Source organism: Ambystoma mexicanum, chromosome 3p, assembly GCF_040938575.1.
Source record: "Ambystoma mexicanum isolate Mex_15411 chromosome 3p, UKY_AmexF1_1, whole genome shotgun sequence".
NCBI classification, from domain to species: Eukaryota; Metazoa; Chordata; class Amphibia; order Caudata; family Ambystomatidae; genus Ambystoma; species Ambystoma mexicanum.
In genome coordinates, this window is record NC_090925.1 from 280833744 (window position 1) to 280857285 (window position 23542).

At 45.1% G+C, this 23542-nt stretch overlaps 1 protein-coding gene across 1 annotated transcript in view; it reads left to right on the forward strand.

Moving 5' to 3' along the window:
• The window catches only part of COL20A1 (collagen type XX alpha 1 chain), a 686383-nt gene that overhangs the window by 389006 nt on the left and 273835 nt on the right, over positions 1-23542 (forward strand). The window contains exons 22-24 of the mRNA XM_069650801.1: positions 45-191; positions 1584-1640; positions 2847-2894. Coding sequence (XP_069506902.1) covers positions 45-191; positions 1584-1640; positions 2847-2894 — 252 coding nt within the window. The remainder of the gene's footprint in view (positions 1-44; positions 192-1583; positions 1641-2846; positions 2895-23542) is intronic.

The following is a 23542-nucleotide window of genomic DNA, read 5'->3' on the forward strand; positions in this document are numbered from 1 at the left end:
TGATCCTCACCATGGTTGTTATTTTGAATTATTTTACCACCTAGGTGGAAGCACTCGGGAGGAGAAGCTCGGTTCTACCTCCAGCCATCACTGCTTCCAGAACTTGGAGTCGCAAAGCGCCTACCGGATCAGCGTGTATGCCAAGCTACAGACAGCCGAGGGCCCACCCAGCACAGTTGTACACTCAACCGGTAATTCCCTGTCCAGACCAATGTTCCCATCACCTCATTTCTGAGAAAAGAGTTTCATCGAGGCCGCCTCAACATTTCCCAAAACCCACTTGCCACACAATTTGCCCATTATGCGGCCATATTTCACTTCCGTCTCAGAACAATTCTGCTCTGATGGGTTTGTGGAGGGCTTAAGAGAGAGATGGGACAATTCTGCAATGAGAAACTGTATTGATTCTGACTTTAAGTGAAGTTCATACAACTTGAAAGTTGGGTGAAAAGCCAGAAGGATACCAACATTTTCATGACAAATTTACTTTCGACAGGCAGGAATGTAGCCTTTTTATAGCAGGAATTGTCATAAATTCATAAATAGCTGGGAAGGCTAGAAAAAAAGCTGTTTATGAGTTCTGTAAACAAATAGTTATCATAATTTGCCATGCTGGAGAAGGAACAAGTTACTTACCTGTAACTGTTGTTCTCCAGCATGGGTCTGGCATGGATTCACATGCAAATCCTCCCACCTACCCCTCTGCGGCTCTTCACTTGGTCATACTGCCACTTGGCGTGCTACCAAATCTGAGGATGGCTGCCAGGGGCTGGGCTTAGGGAGAGGGCAGTCATTGGCTGGGGCAGTATGACCCAGAGATCAGTGATTGGTTACTACTAAGAAAGACAGATCAGAAACGAAACTGATACTGATTTTTTCTTTACCGAGGATTCCCAGCCTAACGACGGGGAATATTCATGAGCATGTGAATCCATGCCAGACCCATGCTGGAGAACAACAGTTACAGGTAAGTAACTTGTTCCTTACTTAGCTGCTCCTATGCTGAGTAGACTATGTGGAGGGCTTCTCTCGTGTGGCCAACGTGCAATTGTTTGCAGCCAGTGTCTTCTGTTCCACTTCCATTTGCATCATTGTTTTCTGTTTGTTGTGTCTATTATGTTTAACCTGAGTGGGATTGCACGTGGCGGCAGAAGCCAGAGCATGTGTCTTTGGTGAGATCACACCAGCATAGTAAATAGCAATGACTTGTGGATGACTCTTCCTCAGTCTTAGTAGCCGCTCAGAACCCTCCTCAATTCCACATACAGGCCATCTGCCTTTGACAGAGGACATCTGATGTCTACTGTTGTGTTTTCAGATTAGTGAAAAAACAAAAGAAATGTCTATGTCTTATACAACTGGTTTCCCAAACAAGACCATCTTCCCAAGATCATGATTCCTGAGGTCTGCTGACAGTGCCCAAGGTGGTGGTATAACATTAGCAATTCTGCCAAACACACACCCACTAGGGACTCTCCAAAGACTACACATGTCGTCTTCTTGCCCACAGTGCCTACACTCCAACACAGGAGGGAGCTCATTATCACTGTATGACATTATCATTGGTTTGTTTCCCACCACAGCTGCTGCCACAGTGAAGGTACCTGCCGCTCGTGGATTTGTTCCAGGCAGGTTGGCAGGTAAGAGTCCCAGAACCCCTAATGATGATTGCCATCTGCATGCAGATGTCTCAATTTTTCTGGCTGAAATTATAAGCTAAGACTTCCAGGTTTTGGAGAGATCACAAATGCCTATGAGACTATGGAGACTGGGAATGGGATAGTGAGAGGAGAGTGAAGCGTACGAGGACACTATATGTTGTAAAAAGGTTTTAGAAATGTATAAGATGTTGGGAGTACAATAACAGTGCATATACATTGAAGCAGCATTGTCCCGCATGGTCTGGTAAAGTCCATTAAATTATAAAAGACGGCCATATTTGCGCCGATATTTTTGTTGGGGATATCAATATCTGATACCAAACATTCTGGGAATATCTTGAATCATGTATATGACAGAATATTCTCCTCTTCCTTTTCCAAATCTCACGATCTACCATGTGATGAGGCCATGCAGTATTCCAACACTCTATTCTTTACCATTGCACCATTAAAGCTCTACCATCACGTCTGTGTTAAAAAATCACAACTTGCATTTTTTAGATGTGTTAAGGGCTTGATGAACAGTATTCACATAAAAGAGGTCTTGGTGAATGTTCACATTGTCAGTGAACTCTTTCCGTTTACCAGACGTCTTGGTCTTACAAAATGTATATCAGACCATGACGTCTGGTCAATACTGGGACCATATAGTCTCGAAATTAGTGAGAGGTCATTGAAATGTGTGATTCCATAGAGAGACCATTGAGGTCTATGAGACTATGGAGTCTGGTAAATGGAGACAGCCAGTTATGGTGCATTAGAGACATGTTTGGAATCTCATGTGGTATGCCCAGAAACCCTGGCAAGACTCCAGACATCGGTTTTGACAAGGGGTGTACGAGCCTGAGACATTTGTAGACCAGAGTATTGTTCAGGAACATTTATTGCATCTGAGAATTAAACTCATGGACTGAGCTATAATGGTGAGACAATTCTGTTATGTTATGTCAGTGACTTCACTATCCCCTTACACCACTGTCTGGCTTTCCTGCACTGAAAGTGAAGATGGCCGAGGCAAAGGGAAGTATGTGTTGCAGTTCATGCCTCCTGCTGGCCTCTGGGGTACACAGACTCTTCGTGCACTAGATGTGACTGGAGTCAGGTTTGCGTGCTTTTGTTATCCTATCCCTTTTTACTACACAAATGTTCGCTGGTGAAACTGATTAGCATCTCTTTATATTCTAGTAACATGTCCACTGATGAACCAATCAGAAGGAGCAACTGTTTTGCGAGGTAACGTGACCTTGAGATGTTATTCTGTGTGTGTCCACTTGCATGCCTGCACTTTTATGTTTGGATACATACCTATGTGAATATGTGCATGCTTGTGGTGTATGTCTATGCATGTGTCTGTATGGCTGTTCTTGCATTTGAGTTTGTTTCCCTATATGTACGTGTGCATGTGTATTACCGGGGGTGGGCTTGAGTTGTGTGGGTAGGTGCTTGCTTGAGTGCATTCATGTGTGTCTAAGTCTGTGGTCTTGAAACATTTTTTACACTGAGACCCACCTTAAGTAAAAGTATCGTTCCCGGGCCCCCCACGAGCTATAGATGCTTTTATTTTCTATTAAAAACAGTCACCATAATCCCTTTTTAAAGCACCTCACGCCCCGCCTGGGTATGCCTCAGGCCCCCCTTGGGAGGCCGGCCCTACAGTTTGACGACCACTGGAATGCATGTGTGTGTGTGTGTTCGTGGAACTGTGCAACTGTGCAAGGCTTCATTTTTATCATCAATAGGTGCTGCCATCTTGTGCCATTATGATAGTTTTGAACCTAACTCCTTTCTGTACTGATCTGTTGTGGGGAGTTGGGGACTACGTTAACCCTGGCTTGACACCGTCATTACGCATTGTGGTCCTGATGTGTCTCGCATGTGATGTTAGACAGGCATTTAGAGCCATTCACTGTCATGATACTACAAGGGGATTGCTGGACTACATGGGTGATGTTTTCTAATTAATATCACTCACGCTTCTCTGTTACAAGGTGCACGATTATGATTTATTGTCAATTGACTTTGCCACTTCACTTAATCATGTTTATTGTTAAGTGACTACACTTTGGTGCATCATGTTGAAAATGTCAGCACGGCTGTTTATTGTTGTGGTGAAATGTGTTGATCATTTTCACTGTTCAGTCGATAAATTGCCAAGCAGGATTTGGTGAACTCTCTACACGATTTGATTCTGCACCTCTTTTAAATTTGAACTAAGATTGGCCAAATTCCACCTTCTGTGGATCTTTTTTTTTTATTTTAACTATTTGTGGTCACTCTAAAGAGGGTTTTCTCTGGATCCTTGGTTGGAGAATCCTCCACTGGGATGGGCTGTAGACTGTTTACATATGATTGTAACACAATGCTTTTTTAATATCATTGTGAATGGACTCATCTACAAGCTTAACTTGGTGGAAGGCAGAAGGCAAATTAATCATACTGTATATGGTTGACTTATCCAAATTGGAGAATGCTTCTGATCTTAATGGCAAGGGATACCGATCAACTGAAATATTCCTCTTTAGCTTTCTTAAGCTGACACACAGTTGCATTTATCCAGACAACTTGGTAGCGAGAACGACTGGTGCCAAATATCTCCACTTTGATTCCTACCTTTAACAAGCAATCTAACAGATGTAACTATGCATGTTTTGTTTCTACATTAAACTGTTGACAGTGTGCACATGCTAGTGGGTGAACACAGTAACCCAGCAGCACCCACATCCCCAAAGTATCCCGCATAGGCACCCTGCGCTAATGCACCAATCGCAGAATGCGCACCTGATAGTTTAACCTTCTGTTCTCTACTCGTGTAATCCTCCCCAGAGGTAACCCAGATCAGAAGGGCTCCGAGCCATGGGGCCACCCGACGAATCGAATGTTAGGGTTGATTCTGAGTAGATCTCCCCTTGACCTGATGATCAATTTGGAGGCTCTGAGTGTGGGGGTACACGTTATACCTTATAAGTGCATTGACCTATTGAATTGCAGGTCATTGTGCCAAAACACCTATTTATCTGAGCTACTGCCAGCAGAAAGGGACATGAACTTACTCAACTCGCTAAACTCAAAGATACTTAAATGATCTTAAGAGTCTCGCACTTATTTAGTCAGGACACCAGCTTCTACGTATCACACACCTGGCACCTGTTAACATCACTATGGATCTATTAATTACCTATTGTATGTATGAACTTTGAAACTGGTACCTCTAGGGCCACCTTGTCCCATGCCGTTAACCACCCTTGGGAATTAATCCTTATGATAAGACGAGGGTAAAGGAGAGATCCATATAATTATCAGGACTGATGCCTTTGGGGAACTCTCATTTTATTGATCCTAAGGGCACATGTGAACGCATTGCTAGATTGAATGGCCTGCGACCACTGCTCCCATAATTACTAACCTCAGCTGTCGTTCCGAGTTAGGATTAAATATGCTGTCACTAAAGATAAAATTGGGGTGCAGAGTTGCTACCTTAACCCCTTCCACTCCTGCTCCCTATCCATATTGTCTACTACATGTTGGTCAGTCAGTGGATGTGTCATCAAAGCACATTGATGTTGGTTTCTTTCTTGGGTGCCTCACCCATGACATCAAATCAGGAACCAGTGAGCTGAGAGCGTAACCCCTGCAGACACTGACATCATGGATTGTCTATTTCCTGTCCAGCAAAATAGAACAACACATTCTGAGTCTGAGAAATGACATGGAGGTAACAAATGCACCCAGCAGCCAAAAGCACCAGGCGGAGGCACCCACTTGCCCTTAAAACCTGGCAGGAGCATCTGTACCAAAGTCACCCCAGAAGCACTCTAAAGAGGCCCCTACAATTATCTCACAAATTCAGGAAATGTGGCAGTGGCTAACTAGTTATTCTTACATTTCAGACCTCATCAAACTAGGTATTGATCAGGCCTTGTGAGTTTCAGGCTTGGGTACATTTCCGGAACACAATTTCATGTTGAAATTACTTTATAAATCAAATGCTTATTGGAAAAGAAACATCACTTAACTCACCAGCTCACGTGTCCTGAACATTCACAACCATCGCAGAGTGTTCAGCATTCAGGGCAATTCTGATCGCCAGAACTTTTTGATATCCACATTTTCCACATTCATTTATTCAATTTTTTAATGTGATGTTGGTGTCCAATATTCCTATGTAGTTTACCTTCATGTCACCTTAAGCATACAGGTCCATGTCAGGTTTATCCATGTCCTCAATGTCTCCAGCCAAAGCCATTCCTGACACAGTAGTCTGGGTTTGAAATTCCAAGGCCCTGTTGGACCGACACCAGCTTCCCTCACTGCACTTCTTGCTCTCAAGCACGTCTATTCCTTCCTCGACCTTTACTTTACTTTACATTGCTGGGACCACTACAGTGTCTGCCATCAATACCTGTGAAGTTATTTTCATGTCTCCTAGTGGCAACTTCTTCACTGTTCTTTGGTAATCCGTTGTTCTGTATGTTTCTTTGGTTCTTCTTTGTCTCAGTCTTATCTGATCCTACAGATGAGATAGTAGAGACGTCGCAATAGCACACAGTAGTACTTGCAGGTTGGGAGGGAGGAGTTAATAAGGCCATGGCTTCTGGGGAGAAGGGTTTAGGGAGGTCTTTCATGGGACGGGAGTCCTCATCCCCAAGAGGGGAGTCTCTCTGTATGAGGTCCTCCTGCTTTTTACTGCAGTTTACCGCTTTTTACTGTTGGGTAGCGACCTCACATCCCTGGCCTCATAGTGAATGGCTCCCAGCTGGGAAGAAGTGACAAGATCCTCTGAATCATCACAGTAGGGAAATCCCCTATAGAAATGGTGAGAGGCAGGTTCTTTTCTTTTTTTTGAGTAAACATCTGTAGCCATAATGATACCACTTCACCGGCCTCCTTACTCTGTCATACCACAATACCTAGCAACCTCTTGGGAGCCCCTCTACTGAGAATCAACACAGCCAAATAACCTGACCTCTGGTAGGTGCCTACTCAGGCAGTCTACAACCACGTTTTAGCTCACTGTACCTTTCACAGAGGAGAAATAATCATTTGCATATTCGTCAGTTTCCACCCACCTGGGCAGTCCTGAATCAAAATGCTTCACAATTCTTCTCTAAAAAGAGTAACCAACCCCAACTCCAGGCATTTGTTGTGGCATCAGTGAGAGTACCAGTGCCTCTGTTTGCCGAAACACATGTCTGGGTTGCTGCGGGGTGGCCATATTCATATTATATGTTTTCAAGTTACTGTTAAGGAGCAATGAGACGAAATTTAAAAACAGTCTGTGCATTAAATGAAAGATTATAATAAAAAACGAAAATGAGCACCCAGGCTCAGGAGCCAACCAATTAGGTTGTTCAGATCACGGGTTGAATCACACAATCCAAACCAAAATTCGGAGCAGCCTGAAGGCTGCTCCCCTGCCCTGCTATCTTCATGCCACCCTCCCCTGCCCCACTTACCTTAATCTTTAGGTAGCAGTGCAACCGCTGCCACCGATCCAGCCTCCATGGAAATGGAAGAGGAGCTCTGACTGGAGCTGGAGTCCCGACTTCTGTCTCCACGGCGGCCATCTTAAGTCAGTATTATGTTTGAGTGAAAGGGGTGCCAAGAGGTGTCCCATTCATTCAAACAGAACTCAGTGCTGTCGGCAGCCGGGTATCGGATTGAAAGCACAGGGTGCTAATAGCAATACCAACTGATCCGGCCTGCCTGATCAGGTGGAACCTGCGCCAGAGCCCATTGTTAAGACCCTTGCGGCTCTTGGGCCTGTAATTGGGCCGTTACCACCTGATCCGGGTCATATTGCTATATTAAAGAATAGATTGAATTTAATGTATTCATTTATGTTTTTACTTCTGCAGGTGATCATTTTACTTACTTTTGTTTATATTCGGCCATCTGAATTGTTTGTTGGCTGAAGTTTCTTTAATATGTAAAGAATGCTGACAGCGTGCTTCTTTACTTTTAATTAATTTAAACGGATGCTTCTTTATGTTAATTGCATCTTGTAATCCATCTGTTATTCTGGCGGGCCTTCAGCTTATTTTCCAAGCTTTTCCTATTTCAGGGTCTGCTTGTTTTTTGGCATCTTTTGAATGGTCATCAGCATTTATTCTTTTCCCCAACCTGGCAACTGTGGACATTTTTGCCAGGATACCAAGCATATTTCTGATGCATTGTACTTGCGAGGCCCTCAATGAATGGCAATGGAAACCCACTTTGAACCCCGGTGGAGGTATGCTGTTTGTCTGATGGTATATGAAGGCATGCACCTCAGATCATTTGGTGGCGTCAAACTGATACATCTCTATCACTGATTCACAAATGCAATGTACATTTCTTTCTTGGACTCTAATGAGTCACAATATTTGTCTTGGTCATCTTTCATTTTGTCAAAATCGTCGTTATTGGCTTACTCATCAGTCGATGGGGCTGCAGAAATAGAGACATGGGTGTTTTCAAACTCCTCCGGCTAATCAACATAAGCATGTGTTTTTCTTCGCTGCTCTCCGATAGATAAGATTTGCACACCCCCTACTGCCTCTGAAATAATGGATACAAATTGATGTGTATCATTCATTATCGTGGCATGTGCCTCGTTCACTCACTTCAAGAGTCAGACATTGTCTGAAGTGTCCTCCCCAAATCACTGATGGTCCTTCACTACCAAAATCAGGTGATCTTGACTCTCCTGAAAGTTGCCCTCAGACAGTCTCTGCTCTTTCCACTTCTCGTGAATCATTCACCTCCCTGAATCTCTCCTACTATAGCCCAACTAAATCAGCTGAGCGTAGCTCTCCCACAATCTGTCCTCAGGGATTTCTTGCTCTGCCCAAACCTTTTCAGTGGTATCACTGGATGCCATATGTCTCATGTAATTCCCTGAGGAGATTAACACTGAGTGGTGCATCACCTGCCTCCTCGCCGCTCTGGTGATGGTGCTTGTGTCGTTCACCCACTTTAAATTCCTGCATCACAAGCACTCTGTAGGCAAAACCAACCTAAATCTAACTCTTCCAATGGGTCCTCAATCACTCAATACCTCTCCCATCCATTCATTTTCTCAACTACTATAATAGCTTATTAACCCTTCACTAAATGTCCTAGGTCTGCCTCTAGAATGGACCATCTAACTATCTAAGAGCTGCCTGAGACTGAGGAAGAGCTCCGGCCTCTGGTCCCCCTTTACACCATATGGTCAAACGTCAAATAAACCTTTGTCTGAAGTTCGACCTGGTCGAATCACCTACATTTGTGTGATTTGAGATTCATGCTTGTTCAAGTGCTACCCTCAGGATAGCAGGGTGCATGTGTCTATGTCTCACTCTTATTTTGCAAGGTGGATGCATTGAACTGCAAGCTTGCCATTTATTCTGGTGCCAACAGCTAACAAAAACACCAGCTGGTACGTAGCTCTGCAGCCTCATTTGCTGGCAGGGCCTTCAACATTGACGTGCCACATACAATAGTGCACAATATGTCATGTTGGGGTGACTGTTCCCAGTCTTTAAACTGCAGAGCGATCCTAAACCAGCAATGGGAGAAAGGAGAAAGGAACAGTGTCCTACTTATGAGTGAATTTAGGGAGACCCTCAAGCACAGTCTCCTTTGGGCTTCACTGTTTTGAGATCTGGTATCTGCATATCTGCTTTTCAAAGTCAAAAACCCACTCCGCCCTCAGGCGGCTTCTCATTATTTACCAGCATTCAAATAAAGAAAAACTGAACATAGATAATACATGTCTCTGAGCTGCCTATTAATGACCATGAAGAGTGTTTATTCCATGGACAAAAACTCATTTGTTCTGCTGAACTTCAGATTTAGGGGGTCTTTACAAAGTGGGCGGTAAGGGATACCGGGCACCGGTAAGGAGACTGGTGCTGGTAATCCCTTACCGCACTATTCCAAGGTCCCTTGGCGGGGACCGTAAGGAACGTGTGGTCTGAACACACATCCCTTACGGGTCCCGCTAAGGGACCAGGGCGCTAATAATGGGCTTGCAAGTCGTGAGCCCTTTATTAGCGCCCTCCCCATTCCCATTGAGCCCTATGGGGGCTCAAATGGGACTGGGGAATGGCATGTTCAATGGGGATTTACCCTTCCCGCCAGGGTCAGACTACACCGGTAAATCCCCATTAAACGAGACCAGACACGGGCATGGTATGGGAGGCAGCCATGGAGCTAAAAGCTCCATGGCTACCACCCATCTCGTAATGAGGCCCTTAATCTCATCAAGCCTAACAGCAAGCTCCAAGGCTTTTTCAAAGAATGACTACAAGCAGGTGACTACATCACAGTCTCTCTTGAAATGTCTCTTTAAGCCAGTCCCGGCTTTTATATTTAACATCGCTTCTGGTCAGTGGCGGCTGCTTTCATAGGGCGGGGGCACCGCCCCCCCCAAACCAGGGCCCTGCAGCTACATGCAGAACAGATTCAGAAATTCTGAATCTATTCTGCATGAATGATGCATCATTGGCCTAGTGGCAGCCCGTTGCAAGTGCAATGTAGGACTGGTACAAGAAGCCTGAAGAAGGTATTTTGTTTAAATAAATAATTATGTGCCGGGCCTGTTTTGTGATCTCGGCAATGTTGGTTTCCAGCACAGGGGTGTGTCCCTTTTTACGCTATTTTGTGCAGTAAAAATGCATGGAGCTCGTAGCTCCGCGCAATCTACGTAAGCACCATCGAATTTAAGATGCTGGCGGGGTGCTAGAGAGGTGGCCCCGCCAGTATTGATCTGTGCGCAAACAGCACACCAGCAGTAGCAGGCTGAGGCATAGCAACAATTATTAATGAATGCCATTGGCTGTTTGCCAGCCAATGGCATTTGAGTGTGTGGGTGGGGTCATTGACGCACGGGTGTGTTCTGCACGCCAGAGCAGTTTGTCACACTGTGCGTGCCATGGACTGCCGCAAGCTCCCCAGAAAGAAAACCAGCAGACCGAGGCCAGTGTGCACACCACGTGCACTGGCCTGACCCGCGGCTGTTGCTGCCTGCCCCGCCGCTGGTATGTAAATGCTATTTACTTTGTGTGTAGTGTATGCCTTCATTCCCCAGGACAGGACTGTGCTCCTAAACCATTCGGGAGCCCTGCCTTGGGGAATGCAGGCAGGGCCTAGTTGACGATGCCTACCCTAGGCTAGGCCGAGGCGCACCAGCCCATGTGGCCACCGGGCTGCACATTGATGCTCGGCTCAGGAGAGAGCATGAGCCATGAACCTACTTGAAGTAGGCTGAGGCGGGTCAGGCGGTCCTGTATCAACGCTCGGCTCAGGCTCTCACGGAATTGCTACTAGCACTTGGGTGAGAGCCTGAGCCGAGCTACAACACCAAACGTTACTACGGATCGCCACTGCTCTATGACTTAGTCCGAGTATCCATCCATGAATCCGACGCCGCAGGTCACTCTCTGATCGTGTAATGTCCTTGAATGCCAGACACAGCAATATGCATGGCTAGTAGCAGAACGGCTGAAAAGCCTACAAACGATTGTAATGTTGACAAAACAGTTAAGCACATTTAAAATTGCATTTTTGCATAATAAAAATGCAGGACTACAAGTACCACAGCGCCCAAAATCGAAGGTACAATCCCCCCACCATTCCCGGTTGTTTGAGGCAACAATAAAAACAAGTGATCTTGTTTCCGTTAATTCGTGTTCTCGAACAGTACTGATATGATTAATTGTCAGATGACCAGGCACTTCACGAACCAGCCCAGATGAAAGGTTAAGCATGACTGGGTCCCTGATTTCGGTACTGGCATACAGGGAATATTTTGGTACTACAGATTATTGTGTTTAAAAAGTGTTCATGTTTTTTACTTACAAAAGTGACAAAATATTCATGTGCGTGTTGATTTTCTGAAAATACTCTCAGTTCATTCATACCGTGCACAGTGAGGTGACGGACGGTCACTGAGCACAGAGAGCCGCGCTGCGCGACCAAGTGAAATCCCCCAGCTTGGCACTGTGGTCACTGTCAAGTCGCTGACTCTGACCACAGTGCCGGTGCCAAGCTGGGGGATTTCGCTTGGTCACAATGAGGCTAATCTAGGGCATATTAGTGAGTGTTGGGATGCTGCAGCCTATTGTACCATCAAAGGGTTTAAGTTACGCTGTTAGCCAGGCTATGAATTGGTGCATATGCAGAAGATCATTTAAAAAAATAGGCCCTAGCCCCTAGTCTAAAACTCTCCTGCCCCTCCCTCTCCTCTTTGTAATAATAAAAGGCACATGACAGCATGTAAATCCTTATAGCAACATGTTGCCGAAAGAATATCATTGTGGATTTCATTTTCACATCTAAATCGTAAACTATAAGTCCCAGAATGCAACATAATGCCAACCTGAAAAATCTAGTTAATCCCACAGTACTTTCACTGATTTAATTACGACATATTATGCAATAAAAAGTTGTGTAATAAACAAAGATAGATATGCAGATTGCTTGTCACAAACTTCCAGCACGTTATTCATGATGTTGAAAACATTTGACCAGTGACTTAAGCAACTGAAGATGTCAAGATAGCAGACACCAATGATGGATATGAGCAAATCTTTCAATGGGTGCTTTGTATTGCTCACTTTAACTAGCACAGATTTGCAAGGTAGCTGGTGGTTTGTGGGCTCTTTGAGTTGGAAATGTTCCATGCATATGAAAGGCTCTGCCACTGATACAAGACATGCTTTTGCAAGCACCTTAATGACTTGCAGAGCCACAGACGCAGTGTCTTTAGGTCGAACTTGAGGGTGTTGTCTAGATATCACAGAGGATAGTTTCATTTCTCGGGTGTAAGAACACAACCATTTCCCCTCTGCTCCTGCAATTGGCCATAGGTGATTTGGTACGGTGTGGTCAGCTGTGTTGTAGGCAGCAGAGAGGTTAACTAGGATCAATAAATATGCATGTCTTTTACTTTTTGGAGGTGAATGTGTCCAAGACATTGAGTGCCATAATGGCAGTAGCTCCAACCTCCAATGCAAATGTGCAAACTTCGACATCCTGCAGTGTTACTTAGTCCCTACTCCTCTCAATTTTAGTTTTTGGTTGTATTAGTTTTACTTGTCCTCATTAAGCATAGCCTCAAGCACCATGATTACTCCTTTGGCACAGTGTAATGTACCACCATTAGTATGTAAAAGCTAATGCTTTTTATGTCATATTTCGGTGGGTTTGGAAAGTAAATTGCACCTTTTGGAAGCCATTTTTGAATGATGTGGGGTCGCTCCCAAATTCGACCGGAGAAATTTGCACCCCACCCCCTATCAAAGTCACCAGCCGCCACTGCTTCTGGTACTTATTTTCATTTATAAAGGGGACCATAACCCTACAGATACATTATAGGAATTCACAGTGACGTGAGCTAAAATGAAGCATTTGCAGAGCATGATATCTGGGGCTCTGCATATTTCTTTCATTAGATGAGAAACGTTGAGAGCAGTTTGAGGGCTTAGTAGGTTAATTGTATTTCAGCATTCCCTCGTCAGCATTTTTTTTGTTTTAATGCAGATTACTAGTGTGTGGTGGAAGAGAACATATGTTCTGCTTCCAATCAATCATTTTCACCCCATTTACTAGAAGGGCCTTGCATTGCCTGGCTGCAAGCCCCCCCCCCACCCTCTAACGTCACTTTGCATTGCGCATTGCATGCTCTAAGTAGTGCGCCACCTATTGTTTAGGTCTCGTGCTGCGGTGCAACATGCACCAGGAGTAATACTGGGCAAGGGATTCACCTCTCCGGCTGCCCTAGTAGTTGGAGGGGGCCCAGAACAATCTGTATAACTCAAGAAGCCATGGCATCCAATGTGTTCTGGAACAAATGGTGGAAGAAGTTGAAAAAGACCACAGCACTTCTCAAACCTCTATAAAGCTACAGACGAAAGAGCCTCATGCTAGGAGACAATAGATGTCCAAGCACAGTAAGTGCAACAAAAGGATTAGTTGATGTCTACACTGCTATTTTTTGCACCATACTCATTTATTTTATTTATTTATTTGTTTGCATTGTGCCGAAAGCCCACGGGCGCAGGGAACATTAACACAATGGATACGAACGTGGAAGACGGGACAGATGGGCACAACAGAAAGAAGACACAGTTGATCAGAAAACTCTCTAAAAGAGAAGTTGACTAATTACTTCAAAAGCAGGGTTTTAAGGGATGCTCCATATGATTCATGTCAACGCCAAAAGGTTTCTTCATGCCAACTGCGTGATCCAATGTATTAATTACAGCATATGCATGGCACGCAGTAAGACATTCCACATCTAATGATACATCAGCAACATCAAACTACTTTCAGCAATAATGAAGCTGTCCAGTTTAGCACCCACACCAGGGCATGTCCCACAAATGTGGGCAGAACATCTGATCACCCCAACAGACAAGAACATCAACCAACTAGATCTAAATAACCTCTGTGGGCATCTATGGGAGCGGCACCTGAAGAAAACCCCTGAACACGAGCATCCCGAATCACGCCAGGCGACAACATCCTGCACTGGAGCCCGATAGAATGCATCACAGGGCACATGCCCATTGGCCACACACACACACGCGTGCGTGCGTGCGTGCGCGCGCACACAGACACACACTGATAGAGTAAAATACCTGTGGCCTAGAGAGGACACATAGGTGCAAATATGTGCATGCTTCAGTGACTTTCGAAAAAGATTTAGATCGAATATGGCCCAGAGGACTCCAAACAGAATGCAGCATACAAATAAATAACACGGGGACAGACCTCTTCAAACAAGAGCAGAGAGTAAGAGAATGTGTTTGCCTCAGCACAATTCTATTCAATATCTAGGTGAAGGGTTTGCCAATGACTTTGGACAAGTCACTGGCTGCCGGACTCACGCGAGAGCACACGCAGATCAGTTGTCCGCTGAACGCTGACGACCTTGTTCTTTTTTCACAGACAGAACATGAAAGTGGCATTAGCCTAATTCTGTTCAACATATACACGAATGCCTTGCCAATCACTTTTGACATGTCACGAATGCCTTGCCAATCACTTTTGTCATGTCACTGGCACCTGGACAATCACTAGAGGACACAAAAGAGCAGTTTCCTTCTGAACGCTCATGACCTAGTTCTTTTGTTGCAGACAGAACAACTTTTCTGCTTTTGTCCAATTCTATTGGACACATACATGCATTTCTTGACAATAACTTTTGACAGGCCACTGGCACTCGGACTAACACTAGAGGACACAAAGAAGAGCTGCCGACCGAATTCTCTTGACCTGATTCTTTTGTTGCAAAGTGAAAAAGGACTACAGCTACGCCTTTTCAGACTGGGACATTACTGCAAAGTGTGGGGCCTGAACAGTCACAATGCTGACATCAAAGTGGTGGTCTCCAGGGAAAATCCCGAACAAGGACCAACCAGGGGCGCAGGGTACACAGGTGATGCTCGCTCTGGCCACCCGTCAGGAAAGACCGCCTCTTCTGATAGTCCCTATACTTTCAATGGGATGTCTGAAAATGTTGTCCACTGGCCCTCCCGGGAAAATCAAAAGTCTACTTCCTTGGGACCAACCAATAGCAGTCAAAGTTAGCCAGGGAGAGCATTGAACACACTTCCAAATATACATAATATTCAAGACATCCAGGAGCGCTGAGCAATCTGCGGGAGAGGCCATGTAAGCATCCCACAGCATGCACTCGAAACTCCAAGTGTGAAGCACTTAGTGAAATTCACACTTAAGTTATCTGACTGTGTAATCAAGTTTATCATCCTAACTGACTGATGTCTGGGGCATGAAATACTTTCAAGACTATGTTAAATGGGACTTCATCCCAAGCAAAGGATAGCACCTCCTGCTCTGCAATTAAGCAATCAGGGTCCACACCAACACTCCCACCAATGCTTGCTGAACAGAACTAGGGCAGCACACATCACTGACTGAAAAAGAGAAACGTACCGCCACGAAGGCGATACATCGCAAAAAAAATCAACAACACATCCTTTCAGGCCAAATCTGAAGAAGAGCAACAACCCCAAAAAATACAGAAGAAACTGCACTCAGTCAAGAATCAGAGACTCGGTCAAATGAAGGGGACCTCACTCCAACTAGACCAACTCAGAGATTAAACAAAGCAGAGATATGTTCATCGCTGGGAAGCCCAGACACAAAATAAAATGCAATGCTGCACTCTGATAAAAGCAGACTATGTGAAAGGAGTAAAAACACTACAGCAAAGGCCGGTAATGGCCACATACAGGTTTAATGATGAGAGTCTACAAAGTAAGAGGGACCGGCACAGGCAGTCTTGCAAAGCAGAGCGTGCGCAGATCTGCCAACGATGTGACCTAGGGCTGGTGGGAAACAAGCCATCTTCCTCTTGGACTACCCTAAAGAATCTCAAGACAAGGACAAGGTGCTATGAACAATTCTCCAAAAAGAGAAACAGTTTCACAATGCTCAAAAAAAATAAAAATCTGATAGGAGACAACACGGTGGGAGCAGAAAAAGCAGCAGAATTCCTGAAATACCAACAGAAGCTCCAAATCACACATCTAATGATTTGTACAGTAGGTTAGTTCATCTTAATGCTTTGGCAGCACTTGGCATGCCAATATTGCATTATTCAATTGAATATGTCCCCATATGTTACTGACATTAATGTGCGTGAGAACTGCAAAATAATATTGTCTCTGCAGAGAAGAGAGATAGAATGTGAAACATTGACTTCTGCCCTGCACGAGTACACGGATGAGAAGAAGACAAAGCACCTACTATGCCCTCACACTTCTACAGACCAAGAGCCAACACAGTCGTAAAGGTGAAACAGGCACAGCATGGGATATGCCTCCTTCACCTTTTGTGGTAACGTGGGCCGAAGCTAGACTCTCAAGAGGGGTGTGAAAATGATTCAGCAGCAACCCAAACAGTGAAGTAGAACAGTCTAAATAAAGTAATGTTCAATCAAGGTTATATCAAAAAATATATACTTTGAGGGGTGGGCTATTAGAGGCAATGGAAATACGTTTTAAAGTGCCCCATATTAGACATTTTGAGCAAGCCCACCCATTTTCTGTGAGAAAATGTGGAAATAAAATAGGTGCCTCGGGTGCAGAGGCCCACAGGGAATTCTCCAGAGTTCCCTATAGGTCAGTCAAGCTCTGTATACTTTAATTAAACACACCATAGGCAAAAATAACTAAATAGAAAACATGACACAAACCCCACGCCTGAGGAAAGATCACATAATCAGCAATGGTAGCGAGATGCAGCACTCTTGGTCAGGGGTGAACGGCAACGAAAAGTCACAATGTTCTTTAAAAGGATATGTTCTAGGGTGCAAAAGGGATGAAATTGACCTAACCAGTCTCTAAGGCCCCAAAATGGACCAAGGGGGCAGTTAGCAGTCAATGATACTTTGTTGCTGTTCTTGGTGGTTCAGCAGCATCTAACCAGGCTTTGACCTGTCGTGCGAGCACTTCCAGAAGTATGCTGGCATCAAGCAGGAGCGAATACGAGAACCCAGAGCAGTTTGAAAACGGCAATCGAATGATGCCAGTTTGAGCACTCACCAAGATTGGTTTGGGGTCGAGCTGGTTCAAGTCGTAATGTAACCTCTAACTATGGTTGGCGAGTGACACTTCCGTGGTTCGAGTTGAGCATCAGTGACAGTTCAAAGAGGTTATCCTAATGCTCCATTCTGCGGTTTGACGTGGTGGCTGTCCGCAGGCAAGCTGGGGTGAGTCGTTTGGCTAACTGCTGCTTCGAGTCAAGTGACACTACAGTAAATCGAGTCAGGGTCCGGCGATGAGCAGTTGATTTGAGCCGAGCAGATGAATGGGTCTGGTAGGTGAAATGTTGTGTGCAGCTGGTTTGAAATGTAAGCACACTGGTTCAAAGAGTTCAGTTGAGTGTCAAAAACAGCATTGGCAGGTTCCGTGGTTCGAGATGCAGTGAGCCCAATTTTTAAGCACCTGATGACAACAGGGTTCCAGACTCTCAAGGTGATGTGAATCCCAATGCAGGCATTGAAGGGGCACATTGTTCTTGGACTCCCAAAGAAGGAGGAGGCTGGCAGACAATGACAGGGGTCCTTCAACACAGTGAAGTCTTGGGCCCCACTGTAGCTGGCAGAGAGGCAGATCTTGTCTCAGCAACAGTTCACACCCACTGATCCCTGGGCTGTTTTAGGGGACAGAGATTCCCTCTGCGTTTGGACACTCAGTCTTTACCTGACCTGCAGAGGACATTGGAAGGATCATCTCTCCCAAGAGAGGTCCAATTAATTTTTACTCAGGTTTTTGTTCAAGTGTGAGTCAAAGAAGGAGAGGAAGACTCCTTCTTTTAAATGCACCCTTGTGTGACGCTAAGCCTTTTGTGAATGGGTGTGCCCTGGGATTCCGGTTTCCAGGAATATATCCTGTGGCATGTCTGTCTCTCTGGGGAGGGTGTTACCTGCCCTCATAAAGGGACACAGATAGGCAGCCTCCAAAGCTATAGTCTTACTAGTAGGAGAAGGACAACTTGTCTTGGGGAGACTACACAAAAACCTTCCACAGCTGAACTGGGCTCACAGGGCTGGCACATGTGTGATATCAAATCGATGTGACTTGGATAACGATGAGAGATGCTGGCCAACACACCTTAAACTTAGATATGGCTTATATTTAAAGTTATACGTGCCACCAGGACAGCATACTGAAAGGTGTGTAGGTTTTGGAACAGGGGTGCATATCTTAATTGTAGCCCCTGTACTGCAGATACCTGGCTGTCACTGAAGCTGCCAAATCGACACCTGTGACCTCTTAACCTGCTCAGTGCCGCTGGAGGGCAGGTGCTGCAGATCAGGCTAATAATGCAGCAGGTCACACGTGTACGCTATGCTTTTGGCATGGCTCTTATAAAAGGGGAATATGATTAGCAGATTCCCAGAGATGGAATTACCTGCATTATTTTGTATACATTAATAAAAAATCAAAGAAGCCAGGGCTCCTACACCCTTGCCAGATGGCAACTCCTCACAGAGAGAGACAGAGAGCGAGCAAGAGATAGAGACAGAGAGACAGAGACAGACAGAGAGAGAGATGAAAGAGAAGGAGAAAGCGAGAGAGCAGAATCCATACCACCACACTTCCCCCTTTTTGATGAAGAAAGGATTTGTGAAATATTTCTCTTCTCCAAAATGTCATGTAAACCTAAGTCCCTATGAAGCCCAAGGCCTGTGGATTTATCTTGACATTGTCAAGACTAGTCTAGTTGCATCGGATTAAGACTAGCACTTGAACTTCTGTCAGCCTGTCTTGCAGTCACCACATCTTGAAGCCTGTCATTGTGCTGATTTGGGGTGTTACTGAAAGGGAGAGCCAATTAGGCAGTTTCAAGGGTCAGAAAGAGGCCTGCCGACAGAGCTTCAGAAGTCTGTCAGATCTATGGAGGTTAGGCAGAATGTCATATGCCAGGTGGAGCTTCGGATGCCAATTAAAGCTTCAGATGTCTGGCGGAAATACAGAGGGCAGGCAGGTCTTTAAAAGGTTGAAGTAAATATTCAGACACTGGGTAGAGTTTTAGTATTCAGGCAGAGCTTCAGAAGTCAGGTCGTGCTTCGGAATCTGGCAAAACTTCAGAAGCTATGTAGAAGTCAGGTAGAACTAGAGACATCAGGCAGAGCTTTGTAAGCCAGGTAGCAATGCAGAAGCCAGCAAGAGTTTAAGAAGTGAGGCAGAGCTTTAGGTGTCAGTCAGAGCTATGGAAGTCCGGCAGAATGTCACATGGCAGGTTGCGCTTTAGACATGAGATAGCTTTTCAGAAGTCAGGCAGAAATGTGGAGGTCAGCAGAACTTCAAGGGTCAGGTTGTGATTCAGACACCAGATACACCATCGGAATTTGGGCAGGGCATCAGAATCAGGCAGTGGTTCGACATCAGGCAGAACCTCAGATGGCAGACAGAGCTTCAGCAGTCAGGTCGAAACGCAGAAGCCAGGTAGAAATGCAGATGTCATGTACCGCTTCAGAAGCCATGAAGAATTAGGCTGAACCTCATAATCCAGGCACAGTTCTGGAAGCCAGGTAGAGCCCTGAAAGCCATGTAGAACTTAAGAAGTCAGGTCAGCTTCAGAATGCAAGCACAGCTTTGGAAGTGAGGCAGAATCTCAGAAGTCATTCAGAGTTCTATCATAGGCCCTGTTTTCGTTGCAGCCACTTTGCACGTTTGCATTTGAAACATGCAGATTTCACTGCTGTCGTTTTTGCCATTTAAACAAAAAAAATCTATATATATATATATATATATATATATGCATATATATATATATGTGTTTGGGGTAGGAGATTGGTGGTTGGTGGGTAGCAGGATGAGGTGGAGGGGGTTGGTTAGATGAGAAGTTAAGGGCGAACCCGCCAAATAACCGTCTGGTTAAAGTGCAAATGGGTTAAGTGGCTGCGGCGAAAAAACGTGGAACCATTTTTATGAGCCAGGGAGAACCTCAGAAGCCAGACAGGACCTCTGAAACAATACTGAGTTTCAGAAGCCAGACCGTGCTTAAAAAATCAGGCAGAGATTCGGAAGCTGGACAGAGCTGCAAAACCAAAGCAGAGTTTCAGAAGACAACCTGAACTTCAGAAGTCAGAATCCTAGATGAATGTTCCTGATCTGGGCAAAATTGAAACATTATTGTCCTTTGCTGTGCATGTTTTATATTGCATGTTGTTTCAGCCAACTCCCTAGATATCTGATGTTATGGTAAAAAAGTATGTATCCAGCCTGGCAGATCCTCCTCCTTGATATGTGATGTTGATCAATGTCCAGCAATCTGCTCTCCCGGTGCGGATAAAAGGGGGCTGCTTGCTTATTTAGGATTCTAGGAAGGAGGAACCCATTCAGGTGAGACTCAAGCAATATAAGTAGCTTAATTTGAGCCTTATGCTGAAGGTTCTGAAATGGCCCTTGTAAATAACGGACCCAATACTACATCTGTCTTCCGGGTTATTCCCAGGCTATTACAGACATACCTAACATTTAAAGAAATAATGCAGAGCATCTGTCTTGTCTCTGGCAGACTTTCTTCTTAGGCCACAATAATGTGCTTCCAATTCCCACGAGAGACGACTTCCTCTCTGGTGGGATTCTGTACACCCAGGCTGAATCAAGTGCAGCAAACAAACTTGGCATGAACGCCCGGCAGGAGACCGGCTTGGTCCATGAACTTGTTTTTTTACCAACGCTACTAACTATTGAAGCAAAACCTTGAGAAGATTTTGTGTGACGGGTGCAGCAGTTGGTACAATATGTAGGCTGGTTAGTCTTATGCTGACCGGATCTTGAGAAAAATGAAAAATATGATATTAGAGCAACACATGGTTATATACACCACTTCCATGTTACATTATCTTTACATTCTCTATGTACAACTACACTGACCTACCATTTAGATTTGATAGCTGCTTCTTGGAACATGTCCAATCACTTGACATGGGTAGGGCAAAATAGCAGAGGCTTCAATTGTTTGTAGCATAAAACAAGATCTAGTTTTTAGTTAAGAGGAGACAGATTGAAGATCATCTGTGCCGTTTCCAGTTGAAGATTGGCACCGTTACTAAGGTATCATTTCTGGATCGACACGCTGTCAATGGCTGGTAGTGGGTTCGTTTCCTTGCGATGAATCCATAGCCATGGTGGGTGATGAATGGAGTCTTGAAGTGAATCCTTAATTTGATCTTGATCCAGTATAGTGTGGGTGGTTGTGGAGTCATATATTCGTATGTTTTAAATATTATATGCTGAGCATCCAGAAGCACAGAAACTGCTCTTCTGAACACCTGTGAAGAACTGCTTGCATCTATTGATTCCAACTCTTCAGCTGGCTTCATTATACTTGATCTCTCCTCTGCCTTTGACACAGTCAACCACTTCATCCTCATAAAACGGCTCATGATACCCTGGGTTTCTCGGAGTGGGCACTGGACTGGCTGACCTCCTTCCCAAGTGACTGTCAGTCCCAGGTTATTCTGGTTACTTTCTCCTCCCCTACCTCTTTCTCCACCTGTGGTGTCCCCAAGGGCTCAAACCTCTCTCCTTGGCTCTTTAACACTTAAATTGCTCCACTGGCACTTCTCATTTCTACCTTCCCCCAACTTCCAGTGTCATGCAGATGACACACAGCTCTTTTTTAAGCTTCTCTCTGACCCCCTTACTTCTTCCATCATTCTGTACTGCCTATCTGCCATCCTGTCCTGGTGCACCTCCAACAATCTCTGCTTCAATACCAACAAGACTGAGATCCTTCCTATTGTGACTCCTGCTCCCTCTTAGCGGTATACTCGAAGATCAGACACTGTCAGTTTCATAGGGAAGCCGGCCTTCTTGCCCATTGCAGCTGTTACTTATCAGTGGTTAGCCTACACTCAACGCACCTACTTTGCTTTAATGGGCAGTAGTTCTGGCCCCCCGTGGAGAGGGATGTGAAAATCTTATAGACCATCTACACTGAGTCTCTCTAGGTCAGCCCATTCCCGGGCATGTGATCTGGCTTCATACAAAACAAAACTACACCCGTCTGGATTTATTTTTGCTCTATGGTATCTTATATTTTTAAAGCGCCTCCTGTCATATGTAATGGCATCAAAACGCTGTACGAAGCATGACCCTTCGGCAAACCGTGGTCTTAAAAGACGAGAAAAAGGAGCAATGCAATTCATGCAACGGAAATTGTAGGTTAGGCACTGTACGGAATAGCAGCAATGTCTAGTGTGGAGACTTCCGCCGCCAAAGAGCAGAGAGGTAAAGACTGAATTGAAGGTGATAGAGACTATGTGACATGAGGACTGACTTTCTTTGGGACTCAGCTGTGTAGCTATGGAGCACAGCGTTAAGAGAAAAGTAGTGGGAATGACAAGTGTATGAACCCATAGGGCGTTGCTCTGCTAAACATAACATGCATGTTGCATGCATACGGTGGAGACGGTATCAGGTAATATTTTCGCCACCAAAAATATCACTGTACATATGGTCGTCGGGAAAGGCCATAGGCAATATTTTTGGTGTCAAAAATATTAGGTGCGGGGGTGTCCCCCGCACATAAAGAAATTATGCAGGGGTTGCGGGGGTGTCCCCCGCAGGGTCCATGTGTTATTTTCGCTGGAAAAATATGGTGAAATCTTTGTGTGGCGATATTTTTGCGGCGAAAATATCACATGGAACCATGGAGACTATGTGGTAGCTGGAACACATTTTTCAGGGGATTCAGCTGTGTGCCATGTGGCTCAGTGCTACATGCAGAGGGCATGCATAGTGAATTATATGCATTCACATGCAATAGATATTGAGCAAACCTCTTACCTTGACTCAGCCATGCCTCTGCACCACACCTTACCTGAGACGTCTTTCCACTTCAAGCTCCTGTATCTGTCTCCTATCACTAGGCATCCCATACTCAGAGATATGGGAGTCCATCCTTCTGCTACAATTATCAGGGACTCTACTGCTCTCGCAAACACCAACCTCTGTCCCAGAGAGCCGGAGCACACTGGGGATAGGCTGGTGCAAGGCTTGAGCTCCCACCATAACGTCTTATTGATTTCCACCCGGTATAAGCCTGCTTTCTCTGACATCCTGAGCAGCAGATGCACCACACACTTATCAGAAGGGTACCCACGTAGCTCATCTCCTCTTCCGCCTCTATCAATACAGAAGAGTCCAAGATCTGATAGACTACAATGCTAGGCCTGTGGTGGCCCTCTGTGAGGCGTCTGTGTGCGTAGTGTAAGGCAGTAGGAGATCGTACAACGAAATCAGTTAGTCGGGTAAAAAGGGAGTAGGCCTTACAACGCAAAACAACTTTCAATCCTGCCCTCCCAACCCTGGCCATTTGCAGACAGGTTCCATTTCTCAAGCACTCAATAGGAAAGAGGCAGTGTGGAA